General features: G+C 40.7%; 1 protein-coding gene across 1 annotated transcript in view; it reads right to left on the minus strand.

The window, feature by feature from the left end:
• Nucleotides 1–20,380, minus strand: part of dnah5l (dynein, axonemal, heavy chain 5 like) — a 206,928-nt gene extending 186,548 nt beyond the window's left edge. Inside the window, exons 1-12 of the mRNA XM_049565752.1 lie at nucleotides 20,332–20,380; nucleotides 17,008–17,251; nucleotides 15,229–15,332; nucleotides 13,725–13,913; nucleotides 13,554–13,628; nucleotides 13,308–13,397; nucleotides 9,088–9,159; nucleotides 7,211–7,312; nucleotides 2,143–2,329; nucleotides 856–1,021; nucleotides 377–470; nucleotides 181–279 (exon numbers count right to left, since the gene is read on the minus strand). Of these exons, the coding sequence (XP_049421709.1) occupies nucleotides 181–279; nucleotides 377–470; nucleotides 856–1,021; nucleotides 2,143–2,329; nucleotides 7,211–7,312; nucleotides 9,088–9,159; nucleotides 13,308–13,397; nucleotides 13,554–13,628; nucleotides 13,725–13,913; nucleotides 15,229–15,332; nucleotides 17,008–17,251 (1,422 nt within the window). The 5' untranslated portion in view covers nucleotides 20,332–20,380. The remainder of the gene's footprint in view (nucleotides 1–180; nucleotides 280–376; nucleotides 471–855; nucleotides 1,022–2,142; nucleotides 2,330–7,210; nucleotides 7,313–9,087; nucleotides 9,160–13,307; nucleotides 13,398–13,553; nucleotides 13,629–13,724; nucleotides 13,914–15,228; nucleotides 15,333–17,007; nucleotides 17,252–20,331) is intronic.
• Nucleotides 20,381–23,824: the final 3,444 nt, after the last annotated feature.

Here is a 23,824-nt window from a genome sequence, read left to right on the forward strand (position 1 = left end):
ATTGCAGTTCTTCCCTCAAAATCCCTCAGAATGCTGTTGTGAGGGACATTTTTAGCTCCTACTTCAGAGTGGTTACTCTCCCAGCACAAGAGGAACCATTACTAATGTAAGTGTAAAGTGACTAGCCAATGCAGCACCCGCAACCACCATTTTTTTTAAAAAACATATTTATATTTTTACCGGAGTGCATTTCCCCAGGGGTCCAAAGAACTTGTCCAGAGTGTACAGATACTTCACATTGTCCTTAGCCTCGTTAGCCACCACGGTGATGTCCCTGTCCTTAAACAATCAATCAATGAATTATTATATTAGCAACATAAACTCAACAGCTGTGAACTAAACTTCAGTTTGAACTAGTGAGGTTTCCGAAGCTGACCAGTTCTCTCCACGCTCGTAGAGTTCGGGACTTGGTGAGCTGCAGAACTCCCAGAGTCCTTTTCACCTGAGGATGCTTCACCTCCTCCATCAGACTGACACACACACACACACACACGTTATAACCAGCATTCCTGATGAAATAAATTAGTGCATAAATGTAAAATCAAATTTTGAGTCGACAAACAAAATTACACACATAAAAGAAAAAAACAAGATTAGCAAAAACAAAATTAAATGACATTATATGAAATCATATAAAACCAGATTATCAATCAGTCAATCAAATTTTATATATATCGCATCTTTCAAAAAAATCAACGCACTTATAGATGCTATACAAGCTACAGAACAAGATTAGACGAGACAAAGTTAAATAAGACAAGATCAGACTGAGTGCAAGTGATATACAGTGAGCAGGACTCTTGGTAAATAAAAGGAGGGTGAATCATTCAAACATAGCATTTATATTGAGTCTACCTGTTAAAGGTGACCATGCGTCTCTTCCAGTGCTCCAGCTCAGCTGACGGCCCAACGTCATCCGCCTCCTTCCTCATCTGTTCGCTCTCTGTCAGCACCTGTTTGATCTGATTGGACCACACTGAGACCACACCCTCCAAACGCTCCACCAGCTCACTGTTATTGGCTGAGAGCAGATGCACAAATTCTTAATCATTACTTTGACAACTATGGATGCAGTGGCAGATCTTCCTATAGGAAACATAGGAGCAGCCTATTTTTTTTCCTTCTGTTAGTAGTGGTGTGACAGAGACATGCAAATCAAAGGCCTAGAAGGAGGTAACAGTTGCCATTAACTCCTTGTCCTCTACATGTCCTAAGAACCATCCAAACAGTTAAATAAACTGTTCGATATGAAATTTAATGCAAAAAAAAAACAAAACACACACACACAAAAAAAACACATGTACACTCACAAAATCACAACAGTCACAGCAGGCTCTCCCAACTCACAGCTGTCTGCTGCAGTTGAGAGCATTGCTTGCATCATTGGATGCATGTCAGGAATTATTTCTGATGGAGACAGCGACATGCCTCCACTAGAGCAGTCGATAGCAAACTCAGAAGGTACGGTGATATACATGTTATATTTAGTATTAAATCGTACAATCTGACAGCTATCACTGATAGCTTAGTATTTGGTCAGTCACCTGGGTCTTACAGTCTCACCTCTCAAACAGAAGATAAATGTGGAGTTCTCTCTCCTCATTGATTCAAGTGGGAACAGGATGCCAGAAATGTAGAAAACACATGTATTAAGTCGAATTAAGTAACCTATTCACATTTCTAAGAAAACTAATTTGAAGCTTTAAATCTCCAAATTGTCAACTACTTTAGCTAAATGTGTTTTATTTCTAATCTTTCGTCATGTTTAACTTGTGTGTTTCAAAGGCATCTGTGTATTGTGCACATACTAGAACACAATAGAAAGTTAAATTGTAATTTTTATTAATGGCAAGCAATATTTATGTGCATTCCTTATTTACATAAGCACTACGAGCAGTCTGAAGCAGATGCAGATTTTGTTAGTACCTACGAAAATATTGGAGCTATAACATATTGATGAACGCCAAAATACACGTTGATTTCCTTCTACAAACAGTTTACACACAAATTTGTTCTGCTCACATTCCATGAATGAGACTCAATGTCTTTAATATTTTTGTGTTTATGTTAACTCTGAATAAAAAGATATAAAAAGTTGTAAGAACTCGTAACTTGTATGTAGCTGTAGCTCGAGCATCTCACCTGCAGCCTTGTAGTCTGTGGGGCTGCTCAGCTGCTCAATGGCATCAGGAACGTCAACCTGCTGCAGCTGGAACTTTCTCTCCATGCTTACTCTGGCTGAGCTCAGATTACTGATGAACTGGTCCACTGAAGACAGAAAGGACTGGACGTCTGGACAAGATGTCCCCTCCTGCACAGAACCCCATGTCTGGACACAGAATTAAAAGTCAGCAGTAAAAAAAAACAGGATAAAATGTCTCAGTGTCATCAGGCTGAGGACATGAAGGAGATAGATCCTAATAACTGTCACTGTCACTGTTATTTTACTCCTACATACCTGATTTAACAGATCTGAGATTACATACATACTACATCATTAGACTCTAATACCACAACTGTTATTTTAGAACTTTTAAAAAACATTTCTCTCACTTGCACCTTTACTGGGACAGAGTAGGATGTGAGAAGAGATGCAGGAAAGATATGAGATGTGAGACGTCCTCTCTTCTGAACCATCGGTCGGCTTCAACAGTGACCCCTGATGGTCTGAAGTTTGTGTTTGCAGATATATGTGCCAGTGCAGAGGTCATTTATAGTTTCTGTGTGTTTTCCCCTACAATAAACCTTCTGCACATTTTTTAAAAACCTGCATTCTGCATCTATACTGTGTACCGATCAAACCAGCGTTCTTCATTGCGCAGACACTGAGTGCAGACATTTCTGCAGCAGTAAGTTTTCTATATTCATTATCCGCATCTAAATTTTTTATTATGCTGTTTGTAAATGTATTTATTAATTATGTTATGATTGTAGTGTCTTAAAATCTGTACAGATTATTTTTAGAGAACGTAGAAATTATGTAAATATATCTGACATTAAACTATTGTTTCTATCTGAAGCACACACACATTGATTGAAATAACAGCAGGAACATAAAATGTACTGCTGAAAGACAGCAGACTCTCCTCCTCTCCCTGAGTATAATATGATCCATGTACAGTTGCATGCAAAGTTTGGACACACTAGGTCAATATTTTGTTTACTGTGAATAGTTAAATAAGTACAAAATGAACTGATCTCCAAAAGGCATGAAGTTGAAGATGAAACATTTCTTCAATATTTAAAGCAAGACTAGTCCATAGCCACTGAGTGCACAGTTGCCCACATACATTTCACATGGTGTGTGTTTGGGATACAGGTCATAGGAAATTGCATTGTCAACTGAACCCATTAAGAAGAACAATGTATTCAGAGTTTTTTGTGAATTTGATAGTACGATTGCTTTATTGAATTTACAGTAGAACCATTGCCAATAGAGTGTGCCAGTAAACCTGGAACTCCATTAACGCTTTTAGCACTTGCGGTTCTCTCGTCTAAAAGACACTACGTTTTTTGAATGAGATTTTGGTAAAATGCCTCAAATAAGGTCTGTGGTTAACAAAAGCTTAAGCGAGTTTCAGGTTTTGTTCTACGACATAAAACACGTCAGTAAATACCCTACTTGTGAATTTTGAAGCTTTTATGTCTTGTAAAAAAGGCGGTTGCTAACAAGTTGCTCAATACGACTACAAACCCTGTCGGGGACAGTAAACATCATCACCCCTGAACAGGCGAGAGTGCTGGCAGTCCGCCATTACAGCTTCTTATTTAGCTTAAACAGTCTGATTTCCTCATTATACAATGTTTTTAAAATAAAGCGGCCGAAATCAGTTGAAAGCTTAGTGGTGGTGACGTTAAGAGTCATGCGGCTGTGGAGTAGTCATGTAGTCCGTTAAAGCCTAACGTTAGCTTTTTACTTCTGGCGATCGCATTTAAGCTTCAAATGCAGTATAAAAGGTGTTCATATGTGAAGATTATCTCGCTGAACAAAACCTGTAAGTATCATAAACTTGTGTTAGCCACAGAGCTTATTTTCTGACATAATCCAAATCGCAATGCAAAAATCACATTCACTTTCTCTTCCGGGAACCAGCGCGATGCTAAACTTCCAGGTTTTGACGTCAGCCCTGGCACACTCTATAGTGGGATAGTTAGTCGGCTAAAACTGTACATTAGTAGTTGAGGTAGCACTCTGAAAGGCAGATAGTTAAAGTCATTGCCTTACAGAAGCTCAGTTTTAGTAAGTTTTCCAACTTTTGCCAAGATAGATATTGGATATTAGATATTGGTCCCTTGATTATGTTATGTTCACCGAGTTTCATGGAGATCGCTCAAACTTCCTAGGAAGTTTCATGGAGATCGCTCAAACTTCCCATTCAAAAAATGTATTGACTTTTAGATGAGAGAACCGCAAGTGCTAAAAGTGCTAATGGAGTTCCAGGTTTACTGGCACACTCTATTGGCAATGGTTCTACTGTAAATTCAATAAAGCAATCGTACTATCAAATTCACAAAAAACTCTGAACATAATCGTGTTTTTCAAAAAATTTAAAATGGTGGAAAATCTATATAACTGGAAGTTATGGGTTCTCTGTACAAAGTTTCATGTCTCTACGACATACAAGGCATGAGATATGCCCATTCAAAGTTTGCAATTTCAATCGGTTGCTAAAGCGCCCCCCTTTGATGTAATATTGCTTCCTTCGCATCCTCCCATGATCCTCTACCACTGTGCCAAATTTCACATGGACTGACCAAGTCAGTGAGGAGAAAAACGTGGAACAGACACACACACACACACACACACACACACACAGAGTTTTCATCATTATATGGTAAGATATAGTAAGATTACTTTTTTATTTCAATCTTTTACCATTTCAAAATAACAAAAAAGGAAAAGGGTCCAAAGCAAAAATTTGGGCACCCTGCAAGGTCAATACTTAGTAGTGCCCCTTTGGCAAGTATCACAACCTCTAAACACTTTTTATAACCAGCTGAGAGTCTTTCAGTTCTTGTTTGGGGGATTTTCACCCATTTTTCCTGCAAAAGGCTTCTAGTTCTGTGAGATTCTTGGGCCGTCTTGCATACACTGCTCTTTTGAGGTCTATCCACAGATTGTTAATGATGTTAGGTCGTGGACTGTGAGAGCCATGGGAAAACCTTCAGCTTGCTCCTCCCGAGGCAGTCCAGTATGGATTTCAAAGTGTGTTTGGGATCATTGTCCTGTTGTAGAAGTCAACCTCTCTTCATCTTCAGCTTTTTTACAGATGGTGTGATGTTTGCTTCCAGAATTTGCTGGAATTTAACTGAATCCATTCTTCCCTCTACCTATAAGATGTTCCCCATGCCACTGACTGCAACACAAGCCAAAGCAATCCACCCCTGTGTTTAACAGGTGTTGTTTTCATGATACTCTGCACCATTTTTTCTCCAAACATACTTTTGCTCATCGTGTACAACAAGTTCTATTTTAACTTCATCAGTCCACAGGACTTGTTTCCAAAAAGCATCAGGCTTGTTTGGATGTTCCTTTGCAAAATTTTGATGCTGAATTTTGTGGTGAGGACACAGGTAGGTTTTCCTCTGATGTCTCTTCCATTTAGGTCATATCTGAACAGGTGTCGCTTCACACAAGAACAGTGGCCCATGGCTGCTGATTGTTGGGACAAGGTTGCAGGAGTCAGAGTATTTACTTAGTCATTCATTCATTTATTTTCCATTACCGCGAGGGCACTTTAGACATGTTTGTATGTTATACAAATGGCACATTATACAGCCTCAAAACAGACTAACTAGACAGACTACTCAAGTTAGTTTGTAGTTAGGATTCCTTGGGGGTGGTCTGGGGGTCCTCCCCCAGAACATTTTCAATTAAGTAGATGCCATTACCTGTATTCTAGCGCATTTTAACACCATATTAGCACCAGATAATCCAAACTGGTTCTGTGAGATATAGTTCTGGTTCAATATAGATCAAAAAAAGGGCCCAACATAAAAGTCACTGCAACAGTAGTATTTCATAGTATTTCTTGGTCCTAATAGTCTTCTGGAGTTTAGTGTGTTTTTTCCACCCAAGAAGGCAGTTTAGTGTGTTTTGCCAACCAGAAGGGCACTTCAGCGTGCGTTTTGGCGCCAAAGAGGGCACTTTAGCACGCATTTTGGCTCCCAGGAGGGCACTTTAGCACGCCTTTTGGCTCCCAGGAGGGCACTTTAGCACGCATTTTGGCTCCAAAGAGGGCACTTTAGCACGCCTTTTGGCTCCCAGGAGGGCACTTTAGCGTGTGCTGTGGCTCCCAAGAGGGCACTTTAGCGAGCGTTTTTCAACAATTGGGCCACAAGGTGTAAACACCACTGTCGCCAGACAATCACAGGGCTGACACCTAGAGACAGACAACCATTCACCCTGACATTCACACCTAAAGGCAATTTACCAATTCACGAATTAACCCACATGTCTTTGGATTTTGGGAGGATGCTGGAGCACCTGGAGAAAACAAACGCTGACACAGGGAGAACATGCAAACTCCACACAGAGGAGCTCCCCCATCCTGAGTTCAAACCAGGAACCCTCTTGCTGTGAGGCGACAATGCTAAATTTTGCCAATTTTAAAGCTTTGAATGTTGCATCACCATGGCCTTTTCCCAACGATGATTGTAAAAAAGCCATAGCCCTAACAAGCTAATTACAGTCAGAGACCCTAGTAAAAGTTGTCTGAGAGTATAAATATCTTGGGGTGCCCAAACTTTTGCATGGTGGTCCTTTCCTTTTTCCTCACTCTAAAATTGTACAAAACAAAATTAATACATGTTTCATCTTTATTTTCATGCCTTTTTTTCGATCAGTTCATCCTCTACTTACTTAACTATTCACAGTAAACAAAATTTTGACCAGGGGTGCCCAAACTTTTGCATGTCACAGTTAAGACTGAAATAAAGATAGAAACTTATACTGTATATGGATCTTTTGTTCATCAGAATAACAGTTCACACAATTCCAATGATTTTAACTAGATGGTGAATTATAAAACAAAATGGCATCAGTCAAATAAAAAAATATAATTTGCTACTGATGCTACTAAAGAGATCTCTACATAACAAATCCTTTGATTTAGGTTCCTTTGAAAACAAAAAAGCCATCCCATTTCCTGTGACGCTTCTTCATCAGAGTCAGCAGTGCTCTCACAGAGTGAATGGTGGTAGTGGGTACCTGTTGTGAGCGGAGGCCTGGTAGCATGATGTCAGCCAGCAGAGCCTCCAGACTGTTGAGGATGCTGCTGTTGCTGCAGTCCAACATCCCGAAATTCACCTCCTGTAAACACAGCAGGTACTTCATTAATAATGTAGCACACTTATTAGTGTAATACATGTGAAAATGGAGGTCTACATTTCAGTTGTCAGCTCTTGATCTGAAAGCTTAATGGATACAAAGATTGTATAATAACCCAGATTCTTTTTCATCTAAGCTGTTTGTTGCATCCCTTTTTTTTAATTATTGTTTGCTGGCTACCACTTTCAGATAATCGTTTATTTTGTGAATGAAATATTGGATATCAAGGGAGATTTTCTCTGTTTGATTTTTAAATATGGGGATATCTGAAGGCACTGCTACAGGCAGCTGATGTCTGCTATCCCTTGTTGTGGAAACCTATTAGCAAAAACGTTCGATTGTTTGCATTAGAAATTATATATTGTAAAATAAACTCTGATACAAATCTTTTATGTAACCTTTTATCCACATCATTTTCAAACTTGTTGGAAAACTGTGTTTGATGCTCCTCTTTCTCGCAGTGTTGTCTTTCAGTGTTTAACATTTTCTATAAGAAGTGATTGCCAAGAAAAATGCTGACGATATGGAGAATAAAAAAGAATAGATTTTGTGCAGATGCATTGATTTTGCTTTTGTCTGGCTGTTGCATTATTTGGTAGTAGGGGTGAGTTCCTGTACAAAAATCTCTAAACGTTTGGAGTGGGTAATTTTTTTCATGTAAACGTCTACACGGGTTTCACCGCTGGGTGGTGCTATTGCATTATACCAGTAAAGCCCCAGCTATCCGAATACCAACCAAACGGGCCATTTAACCAGCGGTTACAGGCCGCCACTCCGAAATATCGCCATTCTGACGGTCTGCCATCCCGAATTCTGGTCCCTGAGTCCTGACAGTAAGCTATGGCGAGCCTGTAGAAGCCGTATTTCCCATGCATGTCAGCAATTTTCACCAGGGACGCACGCGAGTAATTCAGGCTGACATTACCTGTTTTTCAACGAACTCCTCTGGTAATTTAATTTAAAAGGCATGGCCCACAGTAGCTTACTATTACTATTATTATTATTGGGTCTTATAAGAGTGGGATACAGTGAGTACCGCACCATCAAATCACAGCATCCGCGGTGAGAGGACATGGAATTGTATGCACTTTTACGCACACGGGTCTAGGCGATCACAGATATTTGATGTGGGAAAGATGTAGCCAGATGTATTACCTGTTTTTAAGCGGCACCGAGATACATGGCTTGTCCATCCGTCCGTAGCACGAGTCATGTGCGCCACTTCACCACTGACCCGTGCATAAAAGCGCAAACAATTCCGTGTCCTCTCACCGCGGATGCTGTGATTTGATGGCCCGGTACTCATTGTAACCCACTGGTGAACGACCCCCTTAACTAACGCGCCGTTTTAATAGAACGGAGCATGTACTGACCTGTTGCCAAACCTGATCTCACACCATTTCTTGTCATATTCACAGTCTATCACAGTCAGTCAACAATTAGTATCACCCCCTCCCACCTAAAAAACAAAACAAAAAAAAAAAACATTTTTTGTGTACTAATTTTTCACAACTGTTTATGATCTCAAACGTGTACACGGACTCACCCCTATTTGGCAGCAGGTGGCAGACTGGTTATCTTAACAATCATTTTACCTTTTTCCCCTCTCAATAATATATATATGTATTAAGATAATCAAAATACAACAGCATGATGGTGTTATACTGAAGATGTCATCCAGAGTCAGCAGGCCCTGCCCCATCCTAAAGGTTCAGCCTTGTTTGGTGTGAATGTGGAGGTGAAGTGAAGCTACAGACCTGCTGTATGTTAGCGGTGGTAATCGCCTTGTCAGTGGTTCTCAGGAAGAACAGACACTTCCCCAGTAAAGGCTGAAGAAAAACAAAATGGTTTATTTGAATATGAATCAAATGCACTTGAATCAGGTACTGTGATCAAAACGTGAAGACACAGAGCAAATGCACTTAAATTAGTGCTGGACTTCAGTATGACATACATTTCTCCAGCGCTGTGCAGAGACATTTTAAGGAGCTGGTGGTCAGGCAGAAAAAAAGGCCACCACTATCATAACAATTAATCTAAAAAAATCGAGTAGCACATCGATTTTTTATATTATTTATTTATTATTATTTTATATTATTTAGACTATTTATTTCAGTCCCCTATGGTGTTAAATTGTCTCAACATTGGTGGAGACACATATGAAGTGCTATGTACCAGGTCAGTGTGTCAAACATTTGAGTGCTAATGAATCCCTAATGTGTGGTTATGTAGTGCAGCAATAGCACTCACTGTGAACCCCAATCCATCCATGACACAAAACTGAATGTAGCTAAAGTCTACACAAGTGCCCTGCATTGTCAAAATGACATAAAAACTTTATGTTTACTTGACACAAAAACTCTTGTGAGCTTGACATATTTTTTTAAGTCAATTTTTTTTTTAATTTAATTTGACTAACATTTATCAACCCAATTTTGCTTTATTAGTGTAAGGCCATTGAACAACGCTATCACTGTGCATTTAACATATTGTGGCAGATTGGGGCAAAATGAGTTTTCCAGCATGCCATTGCAGAAGAGAGCAGCAGCGTCAGACAGCCAAACTCCTCCCAGGAGGAAACTGATGTTTTGGTCCGGGAGGTCCAAGCTCGCAGTGTCCGAATATACGGAACTTCGAGCTTGGACCTCCACGGGCTGATGATGCAAAGGTAGCCTGGGGAGGAGGTCACCACAATTGTAAATCAATGTTGTTTCTCTCGTGTGCACATGCTCTCTCTTTCTCTCTCGCAGTCTCACTCTGTTTCGTTTCTTTTCTTTTGACTTTTCTAAGATGACAGATGCTGAATATATACTCCCTATCTGATGCTGTGGCTGTTTGTGGTTGGCTGAGAGGGATGTGAACTCATTAGTTTGCAGCTGTGTTAATCAAATCAGGTTGGGTTTCCATTACGCGTGCCAAACGTGCCAAACGGTGCCAATCCCCTTTGATCTGACATCAGATGTGACGAAATAGTCGATACAGAGATACATTTATGTGCTGATTGCAGATAGTTGCATTGAATAGTGTTTTGTGGCTATTTATTGCATCGTTAATGTGCCTGATATTCTGGAAACCTGCCTGTGAGGTTTTGGTGACGTGTGCGCACTGTCTGCCGGTCAGCCAAAGTTCGGCTTACACTGGCTGCGCTCCGCCTGCGCTGACAGTAGACCTGGTTTCAGATGGCGAGCTTTTAGCGCACCTTCGGCGAAGCCTTTTGGCACGAAACTGTCACTGTGCCAAGCTGGATCTGTCGACACCTCCCCCTGCTGCGCCGCCACACCCATCTCAGCACACCTCGGTCTGCCAAACTACCAAACTGAGCGCGCCTCGGGTTGCGCTGCTTGAAACTAGCTCTGCGTGGGGTTCGCCACCCTGCGCCACCCTGAGCTGTGCCGGGAAACTAGAGCCCTTAGTGAGCTCCCGCCTGTGTGGATATCAGAGTGCCTAACATAGAGTTGTGCTTAAGTGTACAGAGCACTTTCTGGTTCAGAATCCATTAATTTGCCTTAATCCTGCAGTTTTATAGTTCAATGATATTAAAAAAAGGTTGTAAAATGTGTACTCAATGGTCACTATGTTCATATGACATTGAATTAAATGCTCAAACAACAACAACAAAAAGTTATGTAAAACTGACATAAAATTCCTGTGAGACAAGGGTACTGTGACTAGGGTTGCAACGGTATGAGATTTTTACTTAACCATAACCATCTCATAAAATATTGTGGTTTCAGTCTGTTCCTTCAGATCAGAGATCTGTAGCAGCTTATGTCAGATTGGCCTAGACACTGTTAAACCAGTTTCAGTTGAGCCAGAATCATCAGGTTTTTTAAGGGATCAGGTCTACCTGAGGACATCTCACCAGTCTGAGATGTAGAGACATTGTAAACCAGCAGCATTTTGTTTTTAGTTTTGTAAAATGTTTAGTCTGCACTGGTTTTTCAGAGAGACCTGGTGGAACGTACTGCCATCATTTTAGAGATTAGATGAATTCTCACTCAAACTGTAAATATTATCCACTGAACAGAAAAGGAAGTTTTGGGCCAGATCTCTGTTATTCACTGAAACTACACTGAAAGCCATGAAATATTGGCCAGAGGCTAAACTGTCATCAGGCTGATAGCCGTTTGGTTCTGAGATTGGTACATGATACAAGAGAATTGGATGGTAAGCTAAACAGTCTACTCTTCCTGAGTCAGATTAGTCTGCATGCACTCTTCAGACTGTGTAATATATGCTGGAGGTGTTTTATGTCACCGTGCTAACCGCCAAACAAAGCAGTTCACAGAATTTTCTGCCATAGCAACTCAACACAAACTCAACCATAGCAGTAATTATTTGTGGGGCAGGACAATGGTAAACATTCAGCAGGCGGTGTAGAATTGCTCCGAGTGAAACTGAAAATATGTTGGCAACTGCTCAGGCAGATCTGCATTCATAAAGCATCCAAATACATCTTGTCTACACTGGCTTTGCACCAATACAGTGTCTCACATCTCTCTCATTGTGTGTGTAAAACCTGAGCAGATATTTTCAGAGGCAAACATTCCTCTAGAAACCCATAACACATTATAGGAAGTCAGAGAGTCTAGTTCTAAATTAAAGGGAAATTTCGGTTTATTTCAACCCGTCTCCTATCGTCCTAAATTTGTTTCAAGTCACTAGTGACATAGAAATAATAGTTAGCATGTTAGCCGTTAGCCTACATACAGCCGTAGCATCAGACCTGTTAAAACGTAAGTGAACGGGCAACCTTCAAGTGCAAAGTTAGTCCACTAAACAAGCTTTTTTTCCCACAAAGACCGCCTCATATCGTTAGGATAAATGTCAGAGAACATATAGAAAACGACATGTAATCGTGTTGTCTTACCTTACCGGTGTGGTGCCATGTTTGTTTAGCATCTAGCTCTGCTTTCCAAAGCGCGGCCGAAATATCGTGATCTCATAGCGTGCCTGAAATCTCGCGAGAATAAGCAGCAACAACTGGAAGGCAGAACCGGACAGTAGCCTGAAAAGTTCATTCATTTATTTTATGTAAGATTTCTAGAATAATGGCTGACTTTTTGCCAGACTTCGACTTTGTGGAGGAGGAATTTGATTTTGCAGAGTTTGATGGCCGCCCTTATTTATTTGAGCCAGAATACACTGACGAAGAGCTTCGTGAAATTGAAGAACGGAGGAGGAGAGAGAGAGAGAAAGAGAGAGAGAGAGAGAGGAGGAATGGCTGCTGCAAGGCTGCGTAGCTCTCGAGATTGGTGGTGTACCTGTGAATGCTGTGCCCCAGTGCCCACAGAAGAGGAATGCCTCTGTTGCAAGGAATGGGACCGGTTGCAGCCTTATTTTCAAGGTCTGGATGTGACCGAGGACGAGACACCTCCACCTGGAGTAGTATCCAGCTGGGCTTTATCTAGAGCTCGCGAGATATATTTCGGCCGCGCTTTGGAAAGCAGAGCTAGATGATAAACAAACATGGCACCACACCGGTAAGGTAAGACAACACGTTTACATGTTGTTTTCTATATGTTCTCTGACATTTATCCTAACGATATCAGGCGGTCTTTGTGGGAAAAAGCTTGTTTAGTGGACTAACTTTGCACTTGAAGGTTGCCCGTTCACTTACGTTTTAACAGGTCTGACGCTACTATGCGCCCCAGCTGTATCTAGGCTAATGGCTAACATGCTAACTATTATTTCTATGTAACTAGTCACTTGAAACAAATTTAGGATGATAGGAGACGGGTTGAAATAAACCGAAATTTCCCTTTAAAGACAATCCCTGTTGTATTGAGATGCAAATCCCTGCTGGGCTAGACAGATGCACCAAACCAAGCCAGCACATGTGTATGGGCAAGTTTTATCACTGAGAGGTGCATCTCCTCTCTGGTAAACCCTCAGCTTTGTCTGTGATTTTTTTTTTTTTTACTTTAAGTCTGACTTCAGAAAAATCAGTATTAACGTCTGGGTAAGCAGCACCTACCTCAGAGCTTCCTGTGGTGAGGAAGAACTTTTTCTGAGTCACAGCTGAAGCTGCCACGTCCACAGAGCACAAATGACTGGAAGACAGATGCTGTAAAGAAAAATGGAAAAAAAAAAAAAAGAAAAGCATGATTTTAAAAAAGAAATCACAGGATACAGAGGGGAGAGAAAGAAGGAGTGGTGAGGAGAGAAAAAATGTGAAATTGTACATAAAAGTCCTGTACATTAATTATTGTACATTATTTACCTGCTTCACATCCTGATAGAAGAAAATCAGCCTCTTGGATCCATTTGCAGCAAAGAAATCATCAATCAGACTGAACTGGAAGAATCAGACATGGATAATCCAAAGACTGACCACTGACTCGTAGAGAACAGAGGAAAAGTTTGTAGCTTTAGAACCAGACTGTGATGTTACCTTGTCATCAGAGATGAGAGCGTCCTCCACCTCTGGCTCTACCAGGGTCCTGGCATCCACCAATCTGCTAATCAAGTATTTGTGTCGAGCATCCAGCATCACTCTCCTCTCCTCCTTCATGGCTCTCGCCTGCTTAGCCATTTCTCTCCTTGCCTCATTGGACAACAGCACTGTCCTTTTACCAGACACCTGGGGAGAAATGAGACCCTGAAGAGACTATACAGAGAGTGATTCCCTGGGTTATAGTTCTGATCTTTGAAGGTCAGAACAAAGACGTGATTCTGCGCCAGAAGTTAATTTACTATTGAGCACACTGAAAAAAAAAAACAAAAACCATTGCAAATGTATTGACTAAATGCAGTACAGAGAAAATTAAAATACAACTAAATAACTGACACAAAATTAAAAATGTAAAAAAAAAAAAAACAACAAAAACTGTAACAGGTTATATTTAAGTAGTTTCCTAGTTAATTGTTACAGTATATTACTGATTAAATCTTACCATTCCTGTAAAATTAACCCGTAAAGCCCATCCAAGTCAAAGATGTTCTTGTACCATTTTTAGTACATGTAAATGCATGGTCTCATTTGACAGGTAACATTAAAGTTTTTTCTCAAACAGTCAGAATGGTACCATACCATGAAGCCTCACAGAGTCCAAATTCACAGTAGATAACAATGTCACAGAAAATAAACATTTTGTGTTGTCCAGGCACTTTTCAAAAAAAAGAGAGGGTAAAACAATGTGTGAATATGAGTGAAACTAATCAGCATGGACAGGAATGACTATTTAGGAGCTTACTGTGTATAAAAAAAACTTCTACAAACCCTGAATTGATAAAAAAAAAGACTGTTTTTCCCTTAAGACAACAGAGGAGCGATTTATTTGTCATTTCTGTCAATTTTAACAGTTTATGATGACATTAAGGGGTTAAAAAGCATCCCTCTGGTCAGGAGTTTCATGGATTATAAGAAGAGTTAGTCATCAGACCAGCCGCTTGCCATTGGCTGGCTCTATACACAGAAAAGAGAGGCAGGTTTCAATGCAGGCTCTTGTTAGCTTTGGTAGGAAACAGGAACAACATGGATCCCCTATTGGTTCAAGTGAGGTGTCAATCAAAAGGTTAGAGTTCAGACAACAATTTGGTATCCTGGCGTCAGCATATTTATGCACACAAACATGTAAACTGAGTTTCTTCAGACAGTATGTGGAGAAAATCGTTGACACGAGGGCAGTTTGTGGATAGCTGTGGATGTAATGATGTGTTCGGACTGAATATTTTGCTGGATTTAGATCATCTGGACCTTTGGGAGTGTATGAGGACTATTTTGTTGGAATATTTGTGATCTGTGGATTATGGCGTAATAGGTGAGTTATAACTGTTTGTTTGTTGTTTGTGTGACAGAAGCTTTATTGACCTACTATGGTGGTTGTATCTTGAAATGGTAAATCACACACCAAAACACAGTGGCTGCTCTCCAACCGCTGTTACTGTTCACTCACAGAGGTGCCGGTGGTCGGGGACGGAGCAGCCGCCGGAGAGGACATGTCATTAATGGCTCTCAGGTTCTGGCCTCCTAATCGCCGATGTCCTCTGACTGTAGTATCTGAGGATCAGAGGAGAACAGTGTACAAAAAACAAAACAAACTAAAGCTGCAAGCAGCGATGAACAGGCCCTTGCACCTGTTTGTTACAGGGAGTGCATGCCACTAGATATGGCATGGGAAAAATATGTCCAAACTGACAAAAGCAATGTGCGTACATCTGATAGTCACAATGTGCATTTGTGAATGTGTAAGCGACTTTGTCCTGGCTGAGGCCTTCCACACATAAGGTGGTGCTACGTAGATTGTTATAATGTTGACAGGTTGTTGTGTGCCCTAGGTTTGATGACTTTTTGAGTAAACCCAGGTCGTCAAATATGCATTCAAATGCTAAATGTAATGGAGGAGCACTATACTGATGTGCCATGCTCAGGCCAAATTGCACCACCAAATCAAAATAATGACCAGCTTGAACACTGGTGCAAAGTTTCATGAGTTTTGGTGCATCTTAAAGTCCTCAAAGATGTATTTGCTTTTACCCTAACCCTGATGTCATTTGGAGGCGCTATGTAGCCCACTGGCCACGCTAGAGCCCATTTGCTATAAAGCACGCTGTAATTTTCACCAGTTCCAAAGTCTGTGCAAATTTTTGTAAATTTTTAAGCATCCCAGAGATACCTGAATAAGAGTCTGATCATTCAGTCACATCACTATGTTTTCAAAATTTTCCTTCTTTTTTCTTTTTTCTTTATGCCATTGCTAGACAACCATATAATAAGTTGCTGTCAGCAACTTAGCTGAGGTAGCTAATGTCATCAGACCACTGCTAAATTTGACTTTTCAGTCCATGTTTTGAGGATTTAAGTGTCGTGAGACCATAAAATGTACCAGGACAGGAACAGAAAAGCATCAGAACCTCAATCACATCTTGAAATGGTGTAGGTGCATTAAATCCAGGTGACATACTAGTAATAGGATTTGTGATTAGTCATACTAATTGCAGTAATGAAAAAAATGTTGTTAGTACTGTAAACTGCAAAATACAAATGAGTTACATTTGTACATTTCATATGTATTATGTCAACATTTCTAAAGTGATGTAATATATAAGCCAACTGTGTAATCAGGAAGTAGAGGAGACGGTGGATGGTGTGTCACCTTGGTAAGACACCTGTCAAGCTGCAGACCACTGTCCACCAACAAACAACAAAAATGGCCATGTTTTAGTAAGTCATCACTATTTCCAGCAGCTTTTAAGGCACTAAACGTGGTTGTTTTTAAGTGACCCATTGCTGTTTATCCTGCCAGGATAAAGCCAAAAACATGAGCTTTTCCTAAACATAACCAAATGGCCTTTGTTTCTAAACATAACCATGTTAGCCATAGCGTTGTTGAAATGTAAAGTTGTTATCCCCTACATAATAATATACAAATGTAATGTATCTGTACAATGCCAACATTTTCTCTGGCAACTGTGTTGCAGTATAACTAGAAGCACATTTAGTCATCAGCCATAATACTGATACTCTGAGATTCAGATCAGGATCATCATAAATTTTTATTGTTGAAATTCTGTAGCAGGATGATTATTATTATTATTATTATTATTAATAATAATAATAATAATAATAATAATAGTATTATAAAGTGGAAGAAGTAATACTATTAGTATGTTGTAGCATCAGGAGGCCCATACTAATTTATGAATACGTTTCATAATCAGGATGTTTTCTGTACCTCTGTGGAGGTGAAGTACAGGAGGTCTGGGTTTGGTAAAGGCTTCATCTGCTCCTCCTCCTGCCTCCTCCTTCTCCTCTTCATCTCCCCCAGAACCATCCTGGACTTCCTGCCCTCCTGCCTGGAGCTCTGTGTCCGGGGAAGGAGCACAGCCGTTCAGCCCAGGTTCAGAGCTGCCGGCAGGGGAAACAACAGGTGACTGTTCCCTCTGTGAAATCTCAGCTGGAGAATCTGGATCTGCCATCTGAGAGTCAAGGCATATTCATTTATTGATTTTATCTAAAGTTGTGTATTAAGCATTCATTTATCACATTGAATAAATAATGTAGACTTGATTCCTAACACATTTTTACTCAGTTTAGGAATGGGCATCCCCTGTTTAAATCTGAGCCCCAGTCTGCACGCCTAAAAAGGAGAATGAGGAAGTTAAAAATCTATTAAATGAAATTTATTTTCTGTTCTGTGAACGGGGGGCTCACAGAAAAGCACCTGTCTTGGAAACCAGATGAACTGATGCCCTGAAATTGATCTCCTAAATGTTATATCAATAGTAAAAAATTAATCCTTCTGTAAATGATCAACTATTAGTTGCCAAATTGAAAATTAACAAATATGCATTCAACATGAGAAGTGATTAAAAAGCAAGATTAAATATTTTTAAGCAAATATTTTAAAATTAGTTCGTAATAATAACACTTTAAAAATATAAATCAACTTTTATTCACAAAATGCAACACAGAGTGCTTCATACTAACAATTACAAACAAATAAATACAACTTCATTCTGGATGATCCTCTCTCACATCAGAAACTCTGACGGGCTCAAACAGAATCTGTAAATCCTCACAGAGAACAACCTGACTTGCCAAAGTGCCCGCGGGCCACAGAGTGAACTGCTGGAGCTGTGTAAAGGCTGTAAAAGAAGAAAAAAGTGGTGGCTGACCTGTGTGTTATCTGTCCTGCTGAACAGTCAGGGTGTGAGGACGAGTTACTGCTGAACTATGAAACAAACCTGCAAGTCTAAGTCACAGGTGCAGCAAGGCTCTGAGACAATGAGAGACAGAGAGCCGCAGTGAACTCAGGATTTAAAATCAAAACTGGCTCTGCAAGGGAAAAGTTTGACTGTTTCCATGGTAACCGTAGCAGGGAAGTGTGTGTGCATGTTAGTGACTCAGCAACTAAACGCACAACAAAGCTGCCTCCTTTGTAGAAAAGAAATGATAAGCGACAGTGTGTGCTGACCAATGCAACCAGTTGTTCTACTTCATTTTGGGGGAACGGGCCCTAGGCAACCGTTAGCATTAGATCTTGAGATCAGTTTTCCCTTATGTTTGAAAAGCACAGATGTCCTCCTCCAGTTCATCACATATCCAGAGGTGAGTGATACAGTCCATCCTAATGCTCTCCTCCAGAGGATCTGACACATTCATGCATTCTTTTGCAGTTGTTACCACTTTGTATCAAATTCACCTTCTTATAGCAATCATGTCATGACATAGAATAATTAAACAGCCAAAAAAATTTAAGTAAATGAAAAGCTGTTGACACAGGGTCACACATTAAAGGATCAAAGTCTGATCAATTATGAGATAGGGATCAATATCTGTGGGCTTATCATATGAAACACAATAAGCAAATGTTGAGGTTAGTTCAACAAACAGATTGGCTCGTGAGTCCGTCACTGACGAATGCAAACTAATACACTTGAGCTGGAAGACCCACTTGCTGGTTTCTGGTGTGTCTGTCAGCTACAACAGCACCAAAGAGAGAGTCATGCATAAGAACGGGATGGTCTTCGCCGCTCCACTGTGGAAGGGAAGGTGAATGGAAAAACATCCAACATGCTAACAAACATCATCCAGATGTCCCGGGACAAGAAAAAAAACAAACAAACAACGTAATCAGTCACCTTATCACCACTGCTTTCAAGCAGTTTTAAGACACGGAACATTGTAACCATTGCAGGTATATACATGTAAACACGCTGAACATACTAATGCACAGTACAACATCACCCGGATGTGCTGATCACAGGCACCCTTCTATATTGTAGTCTATAATGACATGACAAGACACAAGAAGCTTCGGGGGGTATTATTTATGGTGGCACACCCTCCACTACACCACTGCAGCCAAAAATATTTTTGACTGGTTACACATGTTGGTCTAGTCAGTAAATTCAGTCAGTTTATGGTACTGCGACACCAGCTGGGTCTGGTGGGAGCTAACTAGCAGCACCAGTCATTCGGCAATTACTGCTGGTAGCTCAGAAATGCAATGCTTGCAATGCAAAGCTCACTAAAATAATGGAGCGCGGACTGAAAGGAGGGCTTATTGTATTTCACAATATTTTGTGTTAGTTACCAGTTAATGGGTGTCAGGACATCCAAAACAAAATTATTCCAAACTGGTGTCCCTATTCTCTATTGTTTCACCCTGCGTACGCTCTTTTGAAATTGAAGAATATGACACACCCATTGAGGTCATCACAGCTTGTACTTCAGGGGCAAGTTCAATCAGAAGACTGTGTGCACTGTTTTGCTATGGTGTCCGGGTTAAATGACATGTTTTCTTGAAACTGTGTGAGACTGGCTTTTCTCTCATTTGGTGGGTGTGTCAGATGTGTTAACCAATCAGCAGGGACATGTATATAATGTGTTTTTACTTACTGTACATACAATTTTGGTTTTATTTCATACTGGAAATGTAACACATTTCCATGCCAATAAAGCCCTTTTTAAGCGACCTGAATTAAGCCCTGCCATACTAAAAGGCAGTGCATTTGTGTAACAAAACAATGTGCTTAATGCATCACTGTTTTTGTTTGAATAAATATTGTGCAACGTTTTGTTGGGGCTTAACACAGCCCAGGTCAAGGAAAACCTTCTTTTTGGTTCTGCCAGGGAACCAACTTTTTGGGTACAGTTTAAAATCTTTTTTTGGTCAAAATGCTCCAAATGGTTCAAAATTAGGAATGGATCTCATTCCATATTGGTGGGACAGGGATATCAGTGGGACCCTTGGTGAAGCCTTTCAATGTGTCCAGTGCCAGCTCTTTCAGAGTAGACCTTCCGATCTCTAATCCCCTTCAGGAAGCATTGCATTTTCCAGTAATAAGTAGTGCAACTAATTACTGATAAAAATTTCAGTAGTAATATTACAGTTACTTCAAAAATAAACAACTTGTAACAAGGTTACTTTTGTTATCATCCTACTACTGACTTGAAATACAACAATTGAATTAGTGGATTCATTTTCACATTTGTCACAAAACAGCAAGCTAGTTTGGAAGATGAAAAAAGCTTACCTAAAAGCTACTCTTACCTTTCTTGCATTCCCCACAGCACTTAGAAAAAAAATTGAACATCCACAACTCCCGCCTCCCTCCAGAGTCCCATCCCCCTCCTCCTGCAACTCCACCTCCCTCCAAAGGCCTACTCCCCCCTCCTCCATTACGTCCTCATTACGTCTATGATAGACGTAGGCGTTGGCAAGGTAACGTTAGATATACAGAAGAGGAGAGCGAGTGTAACACAGGTTAACATTACAACCAAGACAGTCAAACGCAACCCAGAGTTTTAAAACTCAACTGAAGTCAGTGATGACTGATGAGTTTTAGAATGAGGTTACGGTGCTAACGTTAGATAGTAGCGTTAACGTTACTACTAAGTGGAAACGCACAAGGAAGATAATGTTAATGTTTCAGAAGCTACGCTACAATAGGCTAACCGTTAGCAACTGGATGCTGTGCTGTCATATATAACGTTATAGCCTATGTTACACTAGAGTTTTTAGTTTAGGCCTTTGTATTCCTTTCGGAACATAGGCCACTGATGAAACGTTTCCACCCTCGTCTGTCATGGGCCATCTTCTCCAGCTGGGTCCCTTCTTCTTTATTTCTTGCTCCTTCTCCTTCTCCTTCTCTACAAAGGATACCAGCGCAAACACGCCCACAAAGTTTGGCAGCTGAGTGCAGTTTGCCCCTGATTTGCCCCTGATTGCAATAAGCCACACATGGCAAAGTATAAATGCTGGTTTTGCGCCAAGAACACTGTGGCAGAACAATGGCAGACTTTGTCTGGCAAAGTACTGAATACTGTAGACCCTCATGTAGTGATGTCTGCTGGTGAGTCAGTCTAACAGTGTCGGATGGGTTGAGGCTGTGGATTTGACCACTTTATCACTATTCCCTCTCACTTGTAGCTGTTTTTTCGTTATCTTTTGAATTTAATATGAATTATGGAACTGTTTTTGTTCACGTTTGTTTCCCCCGTTTCGTAAAATAAATTATTGAAAGTTGCTTTTGAAGTGCGTGACAGAAGTGCGTTTTGAGAACGACCGCAGACTGTCACCTGTTCAACGCATCAATATCTTCGGATGCCATTAAAGTAATAATGATTATTATAATAATGTCAAAATATTATTTACAGACTGATTTAACAGACGATCACTGCATGCTGCCACGATCACTGGAAAGTCTGGGTGAGAGGCTTCCACAGAGGAGCGTCCAGTTTGCACCAGCTTTCTAAAGACGTCATTTACTTCACTCAAACTGCGTGTGGCTATTAGCGCTGGTGTTAGTGAATTAGACGTTGTTTATCAATGAGGCTCATTTACATAGAAAGGGGCAATTTTCCCGCCAAATATATGCATATTACCTCATTTAAATACGTGTAAATAACACCGGAGCACTGAGACGCAATCTGCTTGACAGCGCAGTTAGTGGAGCATTTCACCCTCTGAGCATGCTTTGTGAATTAGACGCTATCTGTTTGCTCCATTTTTTTACCGGTTAAGAGGCCGCAAAAGCCACGCAATCCTTTTGTGAATTCGGCAAATTCCTAAATGGGCAACCGACCAGTATTTTTGTTTGTTTTTTGTTAACACAGGGGGCAAAGGTGTTTGAGAGGAGAGTGAAACACCATAACCCCCTGTTATTTGCGGTAATTTGAAAACCATGGACAGCGCCGTTTGTTGTGTGTTGTATTAGGTTTGGCCTCACGGCGCACCGTAGTATGTGATTTTGGATGACAGATCCATCTGTCATGAGACAAACATGAAAGAAGACGTGCAGTTTATTGTGTTTTACCGGCGACAAGCTGTCATTACGCGCGACAGTTACGCACAGCTGCGAACCTATGTTGCATAACAAAGATTTGCCCCCTCGTAATTTTTAACCGCCCCCTCAGTCACTTCATCCTGGCGCCAAGCCTGGTAGTTTACCCTATGTGAAATACACACCATCACAGTTCAGAGTAGTCTGTTTCTTGGCTGGTGCTCCGCTGCTGCCGGTTTGAGGAGGAGAGGCGTCGGTCGAGTCTGAAATCAAATAGCAAATTCGTTAAATCTGACTTGAATAAACACGAAATTAAATGGGTAGTTTATGTGAAATAGGTTACACACCTTCACAATTCAAAGTAATGCTCTCATCACTTAGATGGATCACATCCGCTGCATCCTCCTCCTCCGGTGGTGGGTCGACACTGCCACTTTCCACACCGACCAAGCCGGTAAAAGCAGGGGAATCCTCCCCAAACATATCAACAATAATGTCACTATATATTGATGTTTTCGGGGGAGGACCCCCACCGGTTACAGGGATTTTTTTTGCAGAAACATCTTTCTTCGCCTTACTCAGAAGGTCTTTCCACTTTTTTCTCACGTCGCTCTCTGAACGTAGGCTGCCAGAGTCGGAACAGTCGTTAACGGCCTCCGTGATCTCTCTCCAGATGGACTGCTTCCTTTTGTTTGTGACAGCGTTTGACTGCTTAGCTGTCAGCGTGTCTCTGTGCTGACTGTACAGCTCTATTAATTTTCTTATTTCATTATTTGTGAAATTGCCCTTTCTTTTGCGCTGATCCTCCATAACGATGCCGCAAAATGTGAAGTGATAAGTGAGAAAATTAACAATATATCTTAGCAAAGCTTGTTGCTAGGCAATAAACATAGTAACGTTCGCTTTCTCATGAACGCGCATCACCAAGACTGGGCGTAGTTAAGACCAGGCGTAAGCCCTGTTGGTGCAACTGACTTTAAGTCCATTCCAAAGACTGTCTTAACTAAGACCGACTTAGCAGTTAGGACCAAGCTTAGTAAAGACCAGTTGGTGCAACCGGCCCCAGGTGTTTTGGGGCCTTCTTCTGCCTCGCTTGCCCTGTGGGTTCCATGTTAATGCCTGTTTGGTTATTGCTGTTTTGTTTCTTCAAAGTGTGTGACCAGTCCAGCTCCACTTTCTCCTCATCAGCTGGACCTGCACTGTTTCTACTAATAGAAACAACAACCCCTTATATTTGCTTCTTGGCATATCTGATTTGTCCATCACTGGCAAATGTAAAAGAAAACTTCACCAAACACTTGCTTTCTGTGCTAGAAAGTTCCATCTAAGGCTCAGTGGCACAGAGTGACACTTGAATATGTTGCATTCTGACGTGTAATCTATACAGCAAAGATGATGTTTTTCGTAAAACATGGGAACTCTTCCTGTCATATATTGGTTTGAATATTTCCACCATTCTCGCAAGAGGGTTTGTATCATAGCCCCGAACGCTCTGCTTCATAAATGACACCTTGCTGTTTATGTGCTTTTATTTCGGTGCACCTCTCTCCGATCATGTGGATGTATAATGCATGGCAGTGTGCCCTCAATTTATTTTACTTTGTGTATGTGTGTGTGTGTGTGTATGTGCACATGTATATATGTATATACATATATACATATATATTATTTGTTCATTTATTTGCTTGTTTTCTTTGTGTGGGATGTGACACCTGAATCTCTCGCCTGTATAAATTTGAAATTTGAATCTTTATGTGTGTG

This window comes from Epinephelus fuscoguttatus, linkage group LG21 (assembly GCF_011397635.1).
Source record: "Epinephelus fuscoguttatus linkage group LG21, E.fuscoguttatus.final_Chr_v1".
In the NCBI taxonomy this organism is placed as follows: Eukaryota; Metazoa; Chordata; class Actinopteri; order Perciformes; family Serranidae; genus Epinephelus; species Epinephelus fuscoguttatus.